At 38.2% G+C, this 22,121-nt stretch overlaps 1 protein-coding gene across 2 annotated transcripts in view; it reads right to left on the bottom strand.

Annotated features, from left to right (window-relative positions):
• The window catches only part of BTG4 (BTG anti-proliferation factor 4), a 143,380-nt gene extending 122,348 nt beyond the window's left edge, over positions 1–21,032 (bottom strand). The window contains exons 1-5 of one of the 2 annotated variants that reach the window (XM_027847317.1): positions 20,845–21,032; positions 10,393–10,601; positions 9,714–9,851; positions 8,641–8,839; positions 8,132–8,505 (exon numbers count right to left, since the gene is read on the bottom strand). In XM_027847317.1, the coding sequence (XP_027703118.1) occupies positions 8,305–8,505; positions 8,641–8,839; positions 9,714–9,851; positions 10,393–10,565 (711 nt within the window). In that variant the 5' untranslated portion in view covers positions 10,566–10,601; positions 20,845–21,032 and the 3' untranslated portion in view covers positions 8,132–8,304. Of the gene's footprint in view, positions 1–8,131; positions 8,506–8,640; positions 8,840–9,713; positions 9,852–10,392; positions 10,602–20,844 lie in introns of those variants that run through there. The other variant, XM_027847316.1, reaches the window with a different exon arrangement.
• Between the last annotated feature and the right edge of the window lie 1,089 nt (positions 21,033–22,121).

Here is a 22,121-nt window from a genome sequence, read left to right as displayed (position 1 = left end):
CCTCACCTCCCTTGTTAGCAATTTTTAACTTTCTCTCATTCTTTGATTTCATTGCTCCCCAATGCCACTTCTAAACTCTCTACCACCAGCATTCATCATCCACTCCTCTTTTGAGGTTCACATCATCTAAATCTATTATTCGATCCAGGTCCTAGAGACCATTATCTATGAACTCTCAACTTTCCACCCCATCCCCATACTAAAGGATTTCAATATTCATATTAATCTTCCCTCAAATACCATAACTTTCTATGTCTTCCTAATTTCTTCCTAATTCTTCAGTCTGCTCAGTTCTCATGACATTCCACCACTACACATTCATTACACAGAGACTATATTTGATCTTGTCTTTGATATCGTCATCACCCACAAGTTATCCACTTCCAATTTTGTGAATTCCAAAATACAGTTAACTGATCACATTTTATCATTCCATCTTTCCCCAGGCCTTATGATCTCTATTCTTTCTACTTACTTGACCTCCACCACTATTTCTGTCCCAGGCCATCATTCCTACAACAGTTACAGCCTCCTCCCTTCCCTATCTTGACAACTTGTGAAACAACTCAACTCTATACTCTACTCTACTTTTAAATTCCTCTCACCCTTGTCTTATTGCCATTCACACCTTGCCAAACCCTAACCTTGGATTATTACCACCATTTGCCTTCTTCTCTCCTATTTACCTGACGCTGAATGGAGCTGAAGAAAGTCCACTACAAATTTGTTACATACTCCCAATTGGGCCCTAACTACACCAAGAAAATTATTCTATTCCTCCCTAATTGATTCACTGTGCCACTCTTGAAAGCAGCTATTCCAAACTTTTTCATCTCTCTTCTCACCTCCCATGGCACTCACCTGACACACACCATTTCTCCTGAGGTTCTTGCCTCTTACATCACTGAAAAAATTGGGGCCATTAACTAAGAGCCCATGCTTTTTCTCTCCTAATTCATATAATTAAGGCATCTTTCCCCACTCTATCTCTTCCTTTGTTCCTATCTCAGATGAAGATGTGGCTCCTCTTTTTGCTAAGGCAAAGCCTCCTCAACATACTCTTGATATCATCCTCTCCCTTCTTCAGCAGATTGTCTCCACTATCATCCTCCTTCTCTCAGATCCCACTTCCTTGTTCCAACTATTCTTGCTAGTTATCATCCTATTTCTGTCCTCCCTTTTTTAGTCAAAATTTCTTAAGAAAGCTCTCCATACCAGGGGCCTCCATTACCTTTTCTCTTACTTTTTTTTTATTAACTTTCTATAGTCTAACGTCTGACTTCACCATTCAACAGAAAGGGGGCAGCTAGGTGGTACAGTGGATAAAGCACTGGCCCTGAAGTCAGGAGGACCTGAGTTCAAATCCAGCCTCAAACCAAACACTTGACACGTACTAGCTGTGTGTCCTTGGGCAAGTCACTTAACCCCAATTGCCTCATCAAAAAAAAAAAGGAAGAAAGAAACTTTTTTTAATTAACTTTCTATAGTCTAACTTCCAACTTCATCATTCAACAGAAACTGCCTTCTCCAAAATTACCATTACCTCTTAATTGTCAAATGTAATGATATTTTCTCAGTCTTCATACTTCTCAGTTTCTTTGCAGCATTTGACATCGTGAAATACCTCTCCTCCTAAATATTTTTTCTTTCTAGATTTTCATGACACTGCTCTCCTCCTGATTTTCCTACCTTTCTGACTGCTCCTTCTCAGTTTCCTCCAAAGGTTCTTCAACAATGTCATGTCCACTAACTGTGGTTGTCCTCCAGTGTTCTGTTCTGGACTCTCTTCTCTTTTCCCTCTATACTTTCTCACTTGAAGATCTCATCAGTTCCCATGGGTTCAATTGTTTTCTTTATGTAGATGATACACAAATCTATATATCCAGCCCAAATCTTTTTCCTGAGCTATAGTCTCACATCACCAACTGCCTTTCAGACATCTCAAATTAGATGCCCTGTAAGCATCATATATTCAATATGTCCAAAAAAAGAACTCATCTTTCTCCCCGAACCACTCATTTTCCAAACTTTACTACTACTGTCAAAGGCACCACCATCTACCCAGTCTCTCAGGCTCAAATTCTCAGTATCATCCTCAACTCCCCACTCTTTATTCACCCCACATATCCAATACATCACCAAATCTTGTCATTTCTACCTTTACAACATCCCTGATATACATCCCTTTCTTTCCACCAACACAGCCACCACCTTCGTTCAAGCCTTCATCACCTCCTACCTTGACTATTTCAATAGACTTCTAATTGTTCTCCCTGCCTGAAGTCTCTCCTCACTGTAATCCATCTTCCACTCAGTTGCCAAAGTGATTTTCCTAATGTATGAGTCTGAGCATGTTCAGGATCAAATATAAAGTTCTCTGGCATTTAAAGTTCTTCACAGTCTGGCTCCTTCCTACCTTTCCAGTCTTCTTTTACTTTATTCTCCCCTCCACACACTTTACGGTCCTGCCATACTGGCCTACTTTATTTGCTGTTCTTAACAGATAACACTTCATTTCCTATATATGTGCCTTTGTACTGTCCATCTCCCTCTAATGGAATTCTTTTGGCACTTACTTTTGCTTCATAATTTCCTGGCTTCTTTCAATATTCAGCTTAAATATTACCTTCTGCAGTTGTCTTTTCCCAGACCCCCCCCCCAAGATGCTAGTGCCACACCCTCTGAGATTACCTTCCATCTGATGTATATATATATAATATATATTATGCATATAAATATACATATGATGCATGTACCTATTTTCTTGTTTGCCTTCCCTATTAGAATGCAAGCTCCTCCAGGGCAAGAATTATTTTTGCCTTTCTTTGTCTTCCCAGTGCTTATCACTGTGATTGGCACATAGTGTTTAATATATGCTTATTGGTTAGTTGACCATTATCACCTCTTAATACAGAAAGGACAAAAGCAGTTGAAAAGAAAATCAACTTGAGAAGAACTTGGTTTGAGATCTGGCTATGCTGAATCAAGACAGCATCATTCCATCAGATTCTCCTAAGAGCATTTACAGATAAAATAGGAAGGACAATAAACAGATGGGAAATGGAACCCATCTTTTAGCATTTTTACAGTGATCTGTTCTCATAAGCAATGATAGTGGAAAGACCATACTTAGAATCTAACATCTTTGTAATGAATATAGGAAGTAGTAAGTGTACTGCACTTAAAGATCAAGTCAGGAAGAACAAAAAAACCTAACTAAATTCATACAGAAGAAATACATCCTAGAGTCGATGACTTTTGAAGACATTCAAAAACTAATTCTCGAGATTTTGAAAAGAGATTTTTTTTAAATGGAAATATCTTTTACTTGAAAGAGGAAGGCAAGAAGACTCCAGCAACTACAGACCCATATACTTGCTCTCTCATTTCCATAAGGTCTATAAGAACAGTCTATGAATACATTTAGGGTATTCTCAACAAAAAAATGGGAAGAAAACAAAGTCTTTTGCAGATAATTTAACCATATCTTTCTTGTCACACAACTGGAAGAGATATAGAGATTTTTTTAAAAAATTAATAAACTAGTAGAGAAAATACCTTGAAGGCTCTCCTCAAAGTATCTCCCATATATATGTCAAAATCATACAACACTGTGACAGATACAACCAAATAAATAACTTTTGTTAAACAAGCTGCTGAGTATTGATTGAGGTCACATAGTGAGTAAATGTCTAAGGTAAAATTTGAATCCAGGTCTTCCTGATTCCAATCCAGCTCCAGGGGACAAAGAGAGGTCAGATGATTAAATGGATAATGCGGGACCTTGAGTCAGATTTAAATATTGCCTCAGACATTTACTAGCTGTGTGACCCTGTGGGGAGTCTTTTAACCTTTCTGAGGCCATTTTCTTATCTGTATATGGTACACGGAATATATATGGGGATGGGCCTATAGCTGGCCATTTCCAATAGATCATAGGTACTCTGACCCATTGCTCAAGGACTTGTGCTTTGGGATAATGTAGCAATTACATACTTGTCATAGTGACTGTGGGACTGTGTCAAAGATGATTGGCAATGGAGCCAGGAAGAACTACCTACTCAGTAGACTATAAGAGAAACTGAGGAAAAACAACCTCCTCTCTTCCTCTTTTTAGCACATTACTTGGGACTCTACCAGCTCTCCCTTGGCTTCCCAACAGGGAAAATGGCTTTTGCTTTTTTTTGTTTTGTTTTTTTGGGGGAGGGCGGGTTACCTTCTCCTCCACCTTTCCAAAGCAGCTATGGAAATTATACACAAATCGAAGCTAAAATACATGCTTGCTTGAGACTGATCTTCAAGTTCCTAGCTACCTCTTCTGCTTTGTGTTCCTTTCCCTTAGTGCAGGTAAACAAATAGTAATCCTGAAATGGCCGTTTCTGGCCTTAGAAATTTCCTCATGGGTTCAAAAATTCAAGAGTTCTGGAATCAGGGGCTGGCTGCCAGAGGGAAGTGATTCCTATAACTGTAGCTCTTTTCAGAGGAAAAGAGTACAACCACCAGAAGGATTCTTCATCTAGATGGCTAAACAAAGCCCAATTCACAGCCTAGTTTGCCAAAAGTTTCAGACTTGTGAGTTGGATGCGCAGCACAGGTCAGTAGTGAAAATGAAAATACCTGTTCAGTAGTCCCACATAATATTTCATGTTTTAAGTTTTTGATAATGTTTGTTTATGAGTCTGGTGCTTTAAGAATTTGTTTTGTAGTATAGGAAATAAACAGCTGTCTTATACCTGACATCTACTACCCTTTTCAGCCCTTTTAAGGGAAATCCTAGACATGAGCCATACAGAAACTTTAAAGTATTTTCCAAGAGATTCAAGTGAAGAAATAGAATGAGATAGAATTTAAAAAAAAAAGTCTCACGCCCTTCTTTGCAGTCAGACTTTCCCAGGAATGACCTAGGATCTGTTTCAGTCCAGAGCTAAGGCTCTTTTGCGGAAATGGACTCTTCCTCCTGGACTACAGGTGACAAGTTAAATACAGATAACATCGGCACTTAACCTCACAGGTTTGTTGTGAAGATCAGATGAGTTAGTACATGTAAATCACTTTGTACATGTTAAAGAACAATATAAATATGAGCTATTATTTAAGTTGTACTGCATAAAAATTCAAACAAAATATAGCTTCGCTACCTATAGCAAGGTTCTCCAAATGTTTTTTCCTTACAAATGACATCAAACTAACCACATCACACCCTAGAACACTATGCAGCCCCTCAGTGAATTCCACAGCAATAAAAAACAGAATGGCCTAGTCATCCATTTTGTATTTTTAATCCATTTTATTTTTTCAGGCTATACTATGACAAGCAAGTGGACAATCTGTCAAAATAAACCATCAATATATATTTCTTGTACAGCTGGAGGCAGATAATACAATGACCTAGGTCTAGAATTGAGATGGAAGACTAGAATCATTAAAAATACTATGTGATTTTCTAAATACATAGGGTCCCAAATTGGAGACTACTGAAAAGTCAATCTCTTTAATACTATTATTCCCTTGGTGCAGTATTTCATAGTTTGTAGGAATATAACAGGATCTCAAAAAACCCTAAAATAACAAATAACTCAATAGTCAACACAAAGATGGTAGCAACAGCATGGTGGCTTCAAACAAGCTATAGCATATTTTAGCATCAAAAGCAACTATCAAGGAAATGTATGACCAGAAAAGGAGTTGGTTAGCTGTCTAGTAAGAATAGCAAATACTGATAGGGAACCTTATCATTGGAAATTTTAAAAAAATAAAAAACGGAGGGGCAGATGGTAGAAGTATTCTTTACGACACCGAGTATCTATTAAATATCTTCCAATAATGGATTTATGAGAAAAGCATGAACAAAAACAATTCAGGAAGAAAGGACATAAAAGAAGTTTATGATTAACATTGGCAACAGGAGTATCTACATTGATGAAATCACAGCTATCCCAAAGTACCTAGAAAGCTGACTTTAAACCACATTCTTGCCCTGTCAGAGATGGGAAAAAATCGGTATCTCTTTACATATGATTATATATATGACCAGTTACATGGGAGAAAACAAATTTTTTATAATAGGGGAGAAGATATACCTATTTGGTGATACAAATCCTGCATGTAGTAGGGCTGTCACCAATGTAATTTTTAAAGAGGAAATAGATCTTTGGCTAGCCTGCTGATTTCCAGGTATAGGAATTTGTGATGAGCCTAAGGAAGAGAGATAATCTATATCAAGCAAAATAAGCTCCTTTCTAATAAGGATGAGATTGCCAAGTCCTTTATTTCATCAATGAGAAAAAAATATTCCTACTACTACTAGGTGTGAATAAAAGCACGAAGGCCAAAAAGTACAGGACATTTTTAAAGAAAAACACGTAGTCCATTTTGACTAGAACCCCAAGGTGGTGGGGAGAGGGCAATGGCATAAGCAGAAATTCCAAGGTTAAAAAGGGTGGTTGGGATATAAGAGGTGATCAAAACTGTGTCTTAGGATTCATATTATATTAGAAGGAGGGGCAATGAGATGAGAGATTAGCCTCAAAAGGCTAACTTGTCTTCCTATTCTCTAGTTCACCTTATGCTCCACCCCACCCCTTAAAACCATCCTTTCCTCTGTTCAGAAAGTGTTCCCTAGTCCCAACCTTCCCCCCTCCACCAAACAATTTCGGAATAAAGAATAAAGAAAAAATCATCAAGCACCTGAACCAGTGTTAGAAATGAAAAGAAGGAAAGAAACTTCAAGGAGATTAGAGAGAAAAAAATAAATCTTTGTGACTAGCTATGTAATGCTAAGACAAAAAGTGACTAAGTTACTGATTACTCCTAAGTGACATGGATAGTGATACCAGCCAATATAAATCAGGAATTCAGGAATAAGAATTGGTTTCTGGTAGAAAATTAGCTCAATTTTGAACTTGTTAGTGCCCTGGGATGCTGGGAATGTTGTTCTAGAACTTGGAAGATCTCAGGCCTTTATAGAAAAAGATAATTGGCAAAGAAATAATCATTAAAATTGTCTACAGAAAATTGAAGAGGACCATGCACAGGACCTCAGTAAATGGTTATATTTAAGGAGTAGGAAGAGGAAATAAAAAGTGGAAAAAATAACCAAAGGTGGAAGAGATCTAGGATTTAGGTGTTCCAAAAGCTAAGGGAAAAGAGTTGCATAGGATCATAAATCTGGAGCTAGAAGGGACCATCAAGTCCAACCCTGTCATTTTACAGATAAAGAAACTGAGGCACAGAATGATTACATGATCAATGTCAAAATATTGCAGAGAAGTCAAGATAAACCTTTTTTTAAAAAGCCAATTTAAAGATTAGAATGTCATTAGTAATCATCAAAAGACTAGTTCTAATATACTAGAAAGAATATAAGCCGAATTAAGTCTGGCTTCTGACACATTGGCTATGTGACTTAGGCAAGTCATAACCTCAGTGCCTCATACACCCTTAGGTTATAAACTTCAGAACAGTTACAGATCTTCATTAGTAGAGGGATTCTCCTCTACCAATGAAGTTATTGGTCCAGATTATGCCCATCTGCCATAAAAGAGGAGAGAACCACAGAGGCTTCTAGAAATCTAAACATGATAGCAAGAAAAAGAAGCAAAATGATAATTTGCAGGGTATCAGGGTTTAGGGAAGCATGTTTATAGGCAGAAGAATGCTCTGGCATCTATTCCTCTCACATCCTCAAGATTAAGACCTCAGAGGAGGTAGCCCGAGTAAAAGGTTTAGTAATAGATAGGGAAAACGCTTCTTCCTAACAAAAGGAAGTAGGTCAAGTTAGTGGAATGTTATAATGGAGAAGACTGGAACTATGGCTATTCATTTTAGATTGGCAAAGTACGTACATCAAAAAGTCAAGTACTTTTTCTAAGGTGCTGGTGAAAACAAATTGTTGAAAGGGCTGATCTCATGGAATCTGACAAGTAAAACCAGATGGGGATGATGGACTATGTCAGGATGAGGGAGAATCAAAGTAAAGCAGACACTGGTGTTAAAAACATAGTGAAGTTTATTGTTACTTTTTATAATCAGTAGAATCTTATAAATCAATAACTTCATTATATTACCTTTTTGAGTACATCCATTACACATAAAACTTCATTTAAAAGTAAAACATTGTAATTCTAGCTAAGAATAGAGTCATAATACAGGTGAGAAGAATCACCATCAAGTACCTTGGCCCCAAGTGAGGTTCTTTTTTCTATTTCAGATGTCTCTCAACTTCAGACTCATTTTAAGTTAGGAAACAAGAAAGCTGCTCTTGTGAACTCTAATCCCACATCGAGATCAGTTGAATTGTATACTTTAGCTACTTTGTTGATTTGTGTTGACCCAGTGGTACCTATCCACCCGGGGTCCTGGAAACACAGCAGCAGGCCTGTAGTACTTGTGGATCTTGTATGGGACATAAAAAGTACTTCCTGGGAGGTTGGGGCGCCCATCAGTCATATTCTTTTTACGGGAATATTGGAACCAAGTTTGGAGGGGCTGCTTGAAATACTCAACCTGAGAAAGAATGCAAAGACTCAGCATTCCAGAAACAGACCAATCAGGTCTTGGAACTAAGCACAAACTGATTCACTGGGACATAAGGATAAACAAAACATCCCTCCCATCCAGAGCTGTTTAGTTATATCTTACCTGATAAATGCTTTTTGGATTTTTGACTTTAGGAATTACTTGAGGCTCTCTGCCACATGTATCCTCATCAGAGGAAGTGCCAGAATAGTAGTCAGATGTGACTTTACTAACAGCATGACGGATCTGTTGAGATATTTCCCATTCTTCCTGCCTGCCTTTAAAACAAGCAACTATAAATGGACGATTTTTCTCACCATACCTAAATAGAGAATGGAAACAAAACTTTAAGACAAGAACTTTAAGGTTCTCTTTATTTCTAAAAACTATAATTATGAACCCTTCACCTCTTTCTCTGTCTTTCTAAGCAAACTCAAGCATTTTCTGGGGGGTAGAGTGAGAGGGAGTCTACTTCATCACTTGAAGAAAGTTTGATTCAAAGGATAGATACAAGAATGGAAGGAACAGGCAAAAAGGCTGTTATTGGGGTACTCTCTGACTCAGACTATTGCAATATTATAAACAATAATAGGAGGTCTTAAGTGAAACTAACCTCCCCCCACCCCACCCCTTAACTGGTGATAAAGAAAAGAAAATATATTTTAATATATTTTCTTTTGATTCAGCTAGTAGACCTAGTTGATTCTTTGGTATAGAATGCCCTTATGATAATGCCTTCAGTATTTACTTGAAGGTCATATCCCGAAGGAGAATATAATAATCACATGCTAAACTTAATGATACCCTTCACCTTCCCCTTTCTTCCCCAAACCAATGAAAGCCTGTTAAAAGTAAAGACATTGGCTCATAAGAGTTTAATCTAAAATTTCAAAGGGTGACAGTTCAACCAAAATGTCCCACCCCACTTCCTTTAGAACAAATATTAAAGAAAAATAATCAAAACAATTTTTCTATTAAGAAAAACCAGCATTAAGAATGTAACAGAAGCTTACTGAGACATCTGGTAAAGGCTTAATGGTCTTGATATCTTGATGGTTATGATACCCTAATGATACCTTGATCAGGGGAAGAAAGAGTCTTAATCTTTCTGGAGCTACCTTCCACGAAGGCTACTTCAAAAGGCAACTAAAAGATACAAGTTATATACATCATTCACTTCTGGGTAGAGCACTTACCTGCAGCATACTTCAAAGGGATCTACCCATATGGTCATCTCCTTTGGAAGTCCCAGGTGAAAAAAATTCACATTACTTTCAGCACATGCCCTCTCCAGAAGAGGATCTTTTTTCTGTTGTTTATTTATCCTGATACACCTAATGTTGAGAAGAGGCAAAAATAAGGGCATAACTACTTATTTTTTGCAAAGATATCTGGATGATAAGCATGTTACTTTTTTTTTTCTTTTTTGTGGCTAAGGAAGGGAGCAACTTGTGAAAGAGAAGGCTCTTTTAGAGAACTTTTTTTTTATTTTGAGGCTGACAAAAATATGAAGTCTCCTTTATTAAATTTTCTTTACTTAGAGACCCAGAACCTAAACTTTTATAAATTCTAACAAATTCTATGCATTTTGCTGTAAGTACACAGTAAAGGTCCCTCTCTAACAAGTTTTCCTTCCAACTGGTTTTTTATGAGCTTGGGGGTATGCTGGAGCCAGCTCACTAGTAAGAACTAATTGTTAAACTGTACATTCCTCCTTCCCCCGATATTCAAATATTTGGCTCCATTATAGGCAAATAACAATAATAATAAAGTGGGAGAGGAAAGATTAGGAGAAATTCAGAATCTTCAATCTGAGTAGTTTCCTAGCATAGCCATTTGTTAGCTTCCTTTGCCATACAGCATGATAGGCCTCACCTGAAAGCTTGCCCTTTAGAAGGGATATCTGGGTACCAGTGCGTCCTGTATGTCTCAAACAGTATTGCCATCAGCTTAGCTGCAAATTCTTCTATTTGTTGCTTACTCAACTTATCAGATTTTTTCACCAATCTTGTGATGAAGAAAATTGTTGTGGCAATTTCATCTTTCATTTTTAAAAACGGAGATCTAAAGATTTCTTCAAATCACTGAGAAAGGACAATAAGAAATTAGAGTAGCAAAGGTTGAACATACCATCAATATCTACTTACCACATAACTGGTCTAAGTTTTAAGCTAAGAGAAAGCTGATATTTAGAGTTAAACTCCTTAAAGAGGTAACTAAGCATACTATGTTAATCAACAAAAACTTAGCCAAAAAATACCTACACCTCTACAAAGTGGTTTTGAGAATTCTTTGAGGAAAATACATACTAACACAGTAGTATTTGTTTAAACTTTGGTACATGCAAGAAACAGATAGGAAGCATTATAATCACACAATCATAGGTACAATTTTGATAACATATGAATGTAAGTTATATGACAGCAAACATCATTTCTTTTAAGTTTTGGAAGGGAAAAAAAACACATTTCAGATCTACAAGAAAGACACTAGAAAATCTAGTTAAACTAGTCAAATATATGATATACTTGCCACCCCCCAAAAAAACCACTTTATCCCCCAATATGAAGCAGGAAAGGGTTTATAAGGAGTTAGCATACTTGAGTTTGTAATTTCAACCTCTTCCCCACACCTAATCCACTTACAATTAGGATGAGGTTTATAAAACCCCAAAATCCCAAAGGCTGTCGGGTGTTTAATACAATGAACAGGTGCTATCCATCAGGCTAACTGAAATGACTGCCTCTAGAACACTGTCAGTTTATATAGAGCATAATAATCTTGTCACTATATAAAGAATCTTTATGCTAAATTAAAATATAAAAAATTACAAACAAAATTCACATCTTGCACTGTCTTATAGAATTTCTATTGTTTTGTTACATGAATTATGGATCAAAACTTCTATGTCCACATCTTAATTATTTTTGACATTTTAATAATTCAATATCTATTTTACATTTTAAATATTGTACATTAATGATGCATTGTCATCAGTATAGTGTTATGAGACCTAGAAAAATAACCCCAAAGCACTAGGTAGAGATCCCTTATAGAGGATTTGTAGGATAATAAGGATAAGAAGGTATAGATCATATCTCATCTATACCATTGGAAAGAATAACTACACCTAGAAAATCATGCATTCATTGAAGTATTAAAATTTTAAGTAAACTCATTATGGTTTTTTTCTTTTCAAGGTAAATTTTTGTAAGTAGACTCTATTCCGACTATGCACTTTTTCTAAAATGTTTGTATATAGAATATTCAAAAGAAAGAGGTAGAATTATAAACTGCTTATATTCGTAAGACAGGCAGGTAGGTAGTTCACTAGATAAAGTGCTAGCTAGGCCTGGAGTCAGGAAGACTTGAATTCAAACCTGACCTCAGACACTAGTCTAAGACCCTGGACAACTCACTTAATCTCTGTTTGCCTTAATCCACTGAAGAAAACAGCAAAAATAGGAAATATAGAAAATAGCAAAAATAGTTAAAAAAAAAAAAAGTATCTTTGTCAAGAAAACCCCACAGATAGTATTGGCTATGGTCTATAATGTGGCAGAGTCACACAGAACTGAACAACAACAAATTTTCACAGGTCTAGGGCCTTCCCTCTCCCTCCATCCCCCATTAATCAGAACTTTTAATTCAGTTACCTTTTTCTTTTCTTTTTTGGTGAGGCAATTGGGGTTAAGTGACTTGCCAAGGGTAACACAGCTAGTAAATATCAAGTGTCTGAGGTCATATTTGAACTCAGGTCCTCCTGACTCCAAGGCTGGAGCTCTATCCAGTGCACCACCTAGCTGCCCCCTCAGTTACCTTTAAAAAAAATACTGAAAGCATTAGAGGTGCAGCTAGACGCTAACATTTCAGTCAACTCACAAACTAGGGTCCAGTCTCAAGACTAGAAAGATTAGAGCCACTTTATAGGAGTTAACGTGATTTGATTTGATAAAGTGATTTAAAATTAACTCAACATTTAATTTGGGGTTTTGCATACCATAATTAGAGAAGATATGAGAAAAAATGTTTACTTAAGGTGTTTTTTTCATAACCACAAAAAATTTTTCAAAATATTTTATGTGATCAAATTGGTTTTTTTTAATGTAGAATTAGGAGTCAAGACCTATCTAGCCTTGGCTCTCCTTTTTGCCTGTAATCTTGGGCAAATACTTGCCTCAAGCTTTCTACGACTTCATTTTCTCTTCCCAGGGCTATGCTGGACCTAGCTTGAAATAGCTCTTTGAAAGCTGATTGTTAAATTTTCAGTGTGAGCATTTACACCTCAGAAAGAGGCATACACTACGAATCAAAGTTTGAGTTACTGTCATTGTCTAGACTTTTTAAAAAAGTTTTTTTTAAAAAATGTTAATAATGAAGATTAAACTTAAAAAATGTGTCATGAGTACATTTTAGCAGGAGAACCAGTTATTAAACATTTATCAGCACTCCCCTGCTTCAATCTCATATCTTCATATAAAAATTAGTTGAAGTCTTCAAAAGAAATTCAGGCTATAAAGCCAAGACAGTAACATTAGTCTATGATATAGAAAAATATCTATAAACAAAAGGCTAAAAATAATTTCATTTAGAAATTCAGTATTAATTTCTGTCACTTTCTAGCTAATACAAATCATTTTTCATCTTTCCTAACACTATCCTAAAGAAAATTACTTGTCTCCTACAAAGCTTCTTTTAACTTATCTTAAAAGTGAAGAAATTAAGTAAATTTTATATAGTGCTAAGAGAAAATTTGCTTTTGTTAAAAATTCTTCTAGACTATAGATAACATGTACCTCATTTTCAAATGGATGGTGCATACACTTAGATACATTTTAAAACATGCATCACAAAGAATCCAGCAAACAAAATACAAATATAGGTTTTCCAAATATCCCAAACAGGTAGGTATATACTTGCTGAGTCCTTTCAAGGTTTTTTAAGATGCATTAATTCCCTAGAGCAGTCATGGGTAAAAAGGAGTATCATCATTAGCAAGCTATCAGTAGAAATAATATAATGATAGCATTGTACCTTTTATTATTACAGTCCTACACCAGAAAAGATATTCTCATTTTTGTTCTATTTGTATATATCCTGGGTAGATAGTGAGTGACTCAATAAGTGTCTATTGAAATGAATTTCTCTCCTGGTTGCCTAGGTGGATATAAACTTATTTCATTCGCCATTCACTTAGTTTAATGAAGACTATTATAACAACTTTTAATGTCTAATTATTGCCAATATCATTTCACATTTCCTAATGATTTCCTAGAATAAATTGTGTCTCTTGCAAAAATTCTTTTGTCTTGGGGCAGCTAGGTGGTGCAGTGGATAGAGCACTGGCCTTGAAGTCAGGAGGACCTGCGCTCAAATTTGGCCTTGGACCAAACACTTGACACTTACTTAGCTGCATGACCCTGGGCAAGTCACTTAACCCCAATTGCCTAAAAAAAAAAAAAAAGAATTCTTTTGTCTTAAGAGTGGAGAAAGTAAGTAAACCTGAGGCAACTATCTGTATATTGGTAAAAAAGAAATCTAACTGGATAAATAATGTCTATTGTTCAAACTACAACATGCAGTTACCTGGACAACTTTGAAAGCTCATCCATTAGTACATGTATGTTGGACAGACACTGCAAATGGATCATTAACTGGATCTGTAACTGAACAGGAAAGTAGGCTTGATTGCCACAACCCTCTGTGTTGCACATAATTTTAGAGAATGCTCACACGTATAAGAGCAGATAGGAGTCTCATTTTCAAATGGGTAGTGCAAGGACATACAGGATTGACAGGACAGGCCCGAATAGTTGTTATCACTTTCAACTTCCCATTTGAAATATTGTACTATTGACTTTTGGATCAGTGAAGCACAATGGCTAATGAGACTTTGAACTTTCCCATGGTATTACTTTCTGCAACGGGCCCAGGCAAGTCTTGGAACTTGCGAAATAGAACAGCAGAATAATAATGTGCCTAGATTCCACTAAGGAACAATCAAACAGAACAAAGCTTCCTTCAACGCTTCCTTTTGTTCATTTCCTTATGCAGAATTAAAAATATTATTTAAAGTACCACCTACAAATAAATGGCAAATATATTCTGTTTTGATAGTGAAAATTCTTCATTTGGGGCCAGGCTTTCAAATATGTTAAATAGACATGTCCCTTATTTAACGTGATTTAAAATGTACCAATGAAAGATTCCCTGACCCAGAAAGACCTCTCCTACCAGCCCACCAACAGTGCCTGGAATTACCACTATTAGAGATCCATTCCTTCAATTAAAATGAAGCAATCTTGGGCAACATTCATATATGTACTATATCTAGATAATAGAGCCCTTTTGACTAGTCAGACTATATCTGGAATATTGTATTTGGTTCTAGCCACCACATTTTAAAAGAAACATTGACAAATTATAGTTTATCTAGAGGAGAATGACTAGGAGAGTAAAGGGTATAAATACCATGTCACAGGGGCTGAACTAAACTAGGAATAGAGGGATTGATCAAAAAGATTCCCCTAATCAACTTATGAACTTACAGAGTAGTAAGAAAATTTTGTTTGGGTCTTTAATTGTATTTTACCCTTTGGAGACTAATTAGTCATCTCAGATCATAGTGAGTATTTGGATAAGAGATTCCTTTTATGCAACCCCAAATTTGTCTTCTAGTTAGATTAGTTCTCCCACTCTGACCCTCAGTTTCCTCATCTCAGAAATGAAGGGGCTGAATTAGATGACCTTTAAGGTCCTTTCCAACTTTACGTCTATGAGCTTCTAGATGACTCCAAGGTCATTTTCAACATTATAATTCTATAGTTCTAAGATCTCCAGAAATCCTTTTTCTATATAAAATATGCTATCCTAAATAAGGTTTAGTTCAGTATTTCAAAAGATCCATAATTTCATCAATGTGGGTGCTCCAACCAATGATGAGTTCTAATGGGATGTGACAGGGATGAGAGAAAAGGAGAAGGGAAAGATGACTCCAAGGTTTCATTTGCCACTGGAAGAATGAAGTCATTTATGAAATTAGGGAAGATAGCAAAAGCAAATTTGGCAGGAAAGGTGATGAGTTTAGCATTTGGTAATGCTATATATTTGAGATGGGAGGTCCAGGAAAGATAGCTAGATGTCAACTGGACTTTTGGATCTGAAGACACATTCAGGAAAGGGATCAGAACTGTAGATATAGATTTGGAAGTAATCCATATAAAGGTGATAATTTAAGTAATGGCACTAGCTAAGATTACCAAGAGACTATGTGTAGAAAAAAGATGAGGGCTGGAGACAGAACCTTGGTGAATGCCTACATTTAGGGATTGGAAAACAAAGAGGAAACAAAGAGAGAATGCTAAAAGGGTTAGATAATTTAGTCTCACCGAAGGCGAAAGGAGGTGAAAAATTCCATGCAACAGGTAATCTAGTGTCAAATCCCAGAAACAGCTTAAAAGGTTGAGGACTAAAAAAAGAAGTCTGGATTTGTTGCCAGGAAGTAAATAGTGATCTTCGACAGTAGTTGGAGTACAGATGTGAAAGCAGAAGATAAGACCACTAGTCAGGTTTGCTAGACCACTAGCAGATGAGAAATGAGTGTTATGACTAAGAAGTAGGGGGTTAGGAATGTAAGCTATTTTTTAAAATAAGTATGGCTATCAAAGGATATAAACAAGAAGTTGTCAAAGGAATCAAAACAAACCATCAACAGTCACATTACAAATATTCAAAATCTGTAATACAGAAAACTACAAATTTTTTTTAAAATTCTTGAGATTCTAGCTAACAACCATCAAATTGGCAAAGGCAATAAAAATAATAAAATTCAATGATGGTGTGGCCATAGTAAAATTGGAATGCTATTATACTGTTGATAAAATTATAAATTTGTATAATTTTTTTGAAAGAAGTATGGAATTATATAGCTTTTAATGTTCATACTATTTGACCCAATGGTTCCCCTAATGGTTCTAAACCCCAAAAATGTTGACAGAAAAAAAACCTACTGGATAAAACTATTCCTAATAGCAATATCAAAAAATTTAAGACAAACTACATGTCCATTGATCAGAGAATGGCTGAACAAATTATGGCAGAATTGCTTAACTTCTTGGGCCTGTTTCCTCATATGTAAACTAGGAGGTTAGACTAGGTGACTTCTGAAATTCTTTCCAGCTCTAAATCTATAGTCAAATTATCCTATTATTGTACCACATAAAAAAATTCAAAGAAATATAAGAAATATGAAATCATCTAAAATAAAAAAAATGAGCAAAATAATATATGTTGACAACAACTATATAAAGACAACAATGGCAACAAAAAATCCATGTTACATACCCAGAAAAGGTGGTCAAAGATTATGAAAACAAGTACAATATACACACCTTTGGGCATAAAATCAAACCACTTTAACCCAGTTTACTTAGCTGCTTGTATATTTGTAAATGGTATGTGTTGGGTAGAGTTTTGGTTGACAAAGTATATGAACCCCATCTTTCTCCACTTATTCCATGTATACCATTTTGGTTTATAACTTGCAGTAGGCTTTTGCAGAATGGTATGTCAGTTATGTACATTGACGTCACAGAGGATGATGGGGTGGAAAAGAGAACTCTGAGCCAGATAATTGATATCATTTAAAAACATGCAAGAATTTTATTGTCTGAACCACTCATCTGGCACTCACCATCTGCTACCTTGTATTCTTATTTATCTTTTATATGTATATTCTGTTTCCCTAACTAGACTGTAAACCCCTTCAGGGCAGGGATTATATTTTATAACTCTTTGTATCACCAGTCAACCCTGTAGAAGGCACTCAAAAATTTTAGTTATGAAATCCATAACTGAGTTGTTTTCAACTTTAAATACTTCACTTTTCCTATTTGGTTAGGTTATCTTTGACTTATTTAAAAGATAAATTCATTAGTTTGGGATTGAAAGCAATAGTATTAACTAGAGAATATTTTAAATAAAAGACCACTTTAAGAATCTAGAGCACTTCAACTAATGAGAGTAAAATATAATGGAAGCTAAAAGTATGTAGTTATAAAATTTGCTAGCACTCCATTTTAGTTAGAAAGAAAATAGCTTTTCATAATTAGGCAGATTCATTGATTTTTAGCTCTTAAAAGGCACTAATGTTGACTTCAATTTGCTTGTGGCATAAAGAAATTCCTATACACATCATGAATTCTAATGATCATTCATACCTAAGAATAATACGGCATTTATTAGACATACTTAAGAAACAAAATCCTGGAGATTTTAAATTCCCTGAGAGAAACTATGTATTCCATTTTTCCCCTTCAAATCTGGCAGACCTAAAAGAAACTGCACCATACAATAATTTATATTCAGTCTTATTCTTCCCTTCTGACTCCAAAGGGTGAATCCAATATCCCTTCCAAAGCTATACAGAAGAAAAACAATTTCCACTTGTTACTCCCTTTGGTTGAGGGATGACAAGAATTTTATAAATCTATTGAGAAATCCCCATATCACCATGGTCTCTGATTCCAGAACAGGAAAACAGGGCTAAAAACAATTTATTGAAACTAAAGATAGATGTGCTTTTTTATGTCTTCTTGCCTTCCCTCATCTTCAACCAAAATCTGCCCCCCCTAAACTGACCCATATAGACAACCTAAACCAAAAGACTAAACAGTTTCACAGGAAACTACTTTCCTGGTGATGTCTAAAACAAATTGCATTATTCTGTTTGGCCATCTAAAACACTACAAGCATTCTTACTTAGATTAAATTATAGGTCTCCCTGGTCTCCAGACATGCCTAGACATGAACTATAAAGGGAACAAACCCTCAGAGTTTCTGTAGTAACTGTAGGCCAAATCAACAATCACCCCAGAACAAGCATTAATTTTTCTGAGAGCTAGGTCACATAACATTTTTGTGGTTATTTTGTCTTATAGTATTTATGCATGCTATATAAATTATCCAGCTTTTCAATATTTTAATATGTCTATACATTACAATGACTTTTTAAACTGATTTTTTTCAATCACCTTTGAAAGAATATATGCATATATACATATGCTTTATCAAGGCATCTGCCTGAAAGTGTTACGGATAGTAGCTGGCAGCTGTCCAGTGCTGGTAAGGTATCCAAGATAGATCTATTAACCTTATAATACTAATTAAGAAATGCTAAAAAAAATTATAGCTAACTTTTAAAATGACTAACCATTTAAGGACAACATAATTGTTTCTAATAGTTATATGCTAAGTGATCTAGCAGTTTGCAGATTTTTTTCCAGTAAAGATTTTTTGACAACAAAATGATGTATATAAAAAAGTAGAAAATGGAAAAGTTGGCTCTTCAGAGGAACCTAGGCATTTATCGGTATATCACAAAGGTTGGAGCTAACTGATTTCAGTATAGCATCTACTGGGTTGTTGGTATTTAACACTTGTTAAATGATTAAGTTGATTTAAACTAGGAAAGACTAGTTTAGTATTTCCTAAGCACTATTCATTTATTTTTCTATGCATGTTGCTTATTTCACCTTTACTTCTCAGTGGAGTCTATTAGACTGACTTTGATACAGATCTGTAGATGCAAGGTTTTATTTTCAAAATGAAATATCACTTAGGCAGAAATATGGGCTCTTCATACAAATATGATGCTACTTAACTTATTAATGACATCTACACTTAAGACTTTGTTTCTAGACACAGTAATAATTATGCATTTGTTCAGAGCTACTCACGTTTTCTCATTTAGTTCCCTGAAAGTTAGAGATGCAGTCTGTAGCTATAAAAGCTTTTTTTTTTTTTCTGAAGAAAGTTAATTGGCAAATGTGCCTCTATACTGGGTTTCAGAAGCAAGTGGCACCAAGGAAAACTAACATTACAAGGGTGGTACCATCACTAGAGTTCCACTTCCACAAAGTTTAAGTCCCAAGTTCCATTCCCTTTCTAGGCTCAATAATTGAAAGGAAGGGTGATTGGCAGAGATTTTTGTTATTAACACAGAAAATCCTTCACCCCATAACTCCACATACAATTCAATAAACAATAAACATTTATTAAGCATGTACATTGTGCAAACACAGGGGATATACACACAAACACAGCAGGGTAGATTTCTAGGTGGGAAGGGACCAGAGAGGCCAATAACTCTAACCACTCTCATTTTACAGATGAGGAACTAAGACCGAAGAGGTCAAATGAGTTGTCCAGTGGCACACAGTCTCTAAGTGTCTGAGGAGGGATTTGAAATCAAGTTAAAGTCCAGCACTCTATTAGACCCCGCTGCCACTCATACTATCCAGAAGCAGAACTCTGGGCAAAACAAATACAAACGTCTTATATGGCTGTTGTTCCCGTTCCCTAGAACGAATGCCATCTTGTATTTACTGCCCAAATCTTCCTCATTCTTCAAGACTCAGAATTCTACCTCTCTCAGTGAAGTCTTCCCTGTTCTGATATGCCCCAACTCTGGCCTCCCACAGGATATATAGTCAGTAATATGCAACTGAGTATTTATTTGATTGCCTTGGCTGTGAATTAGTATGCTAATTTTGCCCTACACTTATGTACCCTCTGCTACGTTAACCACAACGCAAGTATTCAATACTTATGGATTAACCAACAACAATTGATTTACAGCTGACCTTGTGTTTCCAAACCTGTGACTGTGAGCTCATTAGCACCATAACAGAAGCCACTGAAGACGCTAAACACCTCTAGAGTGCTAGTTATGCAGAACCCAGAGAACCCTGGGTTCAAATTCCAGTTCTGTTGCTTCATAAGTCGGAAGCATGTCACAATATCCCAGGACTGTTTCCTTATCTATAAAATGAGGGGGGTGGGTTAGACCGTGAGGTAGCCTGGTGCAGTGAAAAGAGGAAGAGCAGGCCTGGAAACAGAAGACCCCAGCTCTGAATGCTGGAAGCTCTGCCCCACGCTGCCTAGGGGAACCTGGGTAAGTGGCTTTACCCTGCCAGGTCCTCAGTTTCCTCATCTGTAAAATGAGGGGCCGTAGCAGGTGGCCTTCCAGGTCCTCTCCATCTTTAAATCTAGGCTCCTGTCATAACCACTAGGTTCCTCCCTGCCAGCTCCAGATCCTGTGATCTTCGGGTCCAGCATTCTTCCTCCTGGCCTGGCCTCGTATTAGCAACTGAAGCCAAGTCCTCTGGCAGGGAGAAGCAGGGGATCTTTCCATACGACAAGCCTCCTGGTAAGAAAAGGCCCAGTTTTTCCCTGTCTCCGTGTCAGTCACTCGCAGGCTTGTCCCCGCAGGGAAACCTGAGGAAAAACTCGAGGAAACCAAAGAAGATCCACCCCATCCTGAGGTACCTGGAAAACTATCTCCCTGAGCTGGGGGCTGGAGGAGCCTCAGGGCTTCATTTCCAGGAGGGAGAGGAAACCTTGGCCTCTCGAGCTGTATCGGGACAGTTGGGGGAGGGGTATGAAAGGAGATGCGGGAACAGCTGGGATTCCCCCTGACAGGCTCGGTGCTCCCCCGCCCCCACGGCGACGCCGCTTCCCGCCTAGGGCCCTGTGGAGCGCTCGGCCCCTCCCCCCCACCCGCCCCATTCCTTTTAATACCTCTAGGCGCCCCGCCCCCGCCCCGCCCCCACTCCAGCGCGTGCCTGCCCCGCCCCCGTCGCGCGCCAGGTTCGAATGGCGGTTGGACTACGAAGCCGTGCCCTCGAGCCGTAGCCGGCAGCTGAGGGGAGCGGCTGGGACTGGACTGGGGGAGAAGGGTGGAGGGGCGCTGAGGAAAGTAGGAAAAACGGAGCCCCTGAGGAGGAGAGGCTCCCGAGAGAGAGAGGAGAAAGGGCAGAGGGGGATGGAAGCCCCAGGAGAGAGGCACAGCTGTGGGGGCCTGGGGAGGAAAACAGGGGGACACGGGGGAACAGGGCCCGAGAGCCTGAGGGGGCAGGGGCTGGGGGAAGGGCAGAAACTAAAGGATTACTGAAGGTAGCCAGGAGCCCCGGGGGAGGGGCATCAGGGGAAGGTTAGAGGGGAGCAGGGCCCTGGGCCGGGGCTGGGGGCGGGGAAGTGGCCCTTAGGAGCCTAAGGAGGAACTAGGGGAGTTCGGAGGCGGGGAGCCTGAGAAGGAACAAGGGCCGGGCCTGAGGAGGAGCAGGGGGGGGGGGCAGAGGGGAGCCGGCCCTAGGAGCCCGTGGGAGGAGCGGGGAGGGGGGCTGGCTAGGTCGACGGGCCAGCGGCCACTTGGTCGAGGTCGTCCGGGGAAACGGACCGCGCCGGTCTTGTGGGACGCGGGGGGGGGGGGGGGGGACCGGGTCCTGAGACCCACGCCCTCCCCTCCTCCGACTGCGCCCGGGTGTCCATGACTACAAGGTGTATACAAAGGGCCGGCCCTGGCCGGGCTGGTGGCCAGTGTAGCCCGGGGCCCGTCTGGGGAAGAGGCCGCACCGATGAACCTCGGGCCTCGAGTCTGGCTAGGAGAGAGCGGCTCGCTCGAAGCCGAAGGGGGAGACTGACTGACCGACAGACCTCAGGTGACTTGCTTGTGGAAGGCTTGGAGGAGCCCAGTCCTCCAGGGGCACCCCTCCCCCACTCCCACACCAGCGGCGTGTCCAGTGCTCGGTTTGTAGGCAGTGTAG

The sequence above is a fragment of the Vombatus ursinus genome, unplaced genomic scaffold (assembly GCF_900497805.2).
Source record: "Vombatus ursinus unplaced genomic scaffold, bare-nosed wombat genome assembly UNPS02015398.1, whole genome shotgun sequence".
In the NCBI taxonomy this organism is placed as follows: domain Eukaryota; kingdom Metazoa; phylum Chordata; class Mammalia; order Diprotodontia; family Vombatidae; genus Vombatus; species Vombatus ursinus.
Note: the sequence above shows the minus strand (reverse complement) of the source record. Positions and strands in the feature narration are given on the sequence as shown.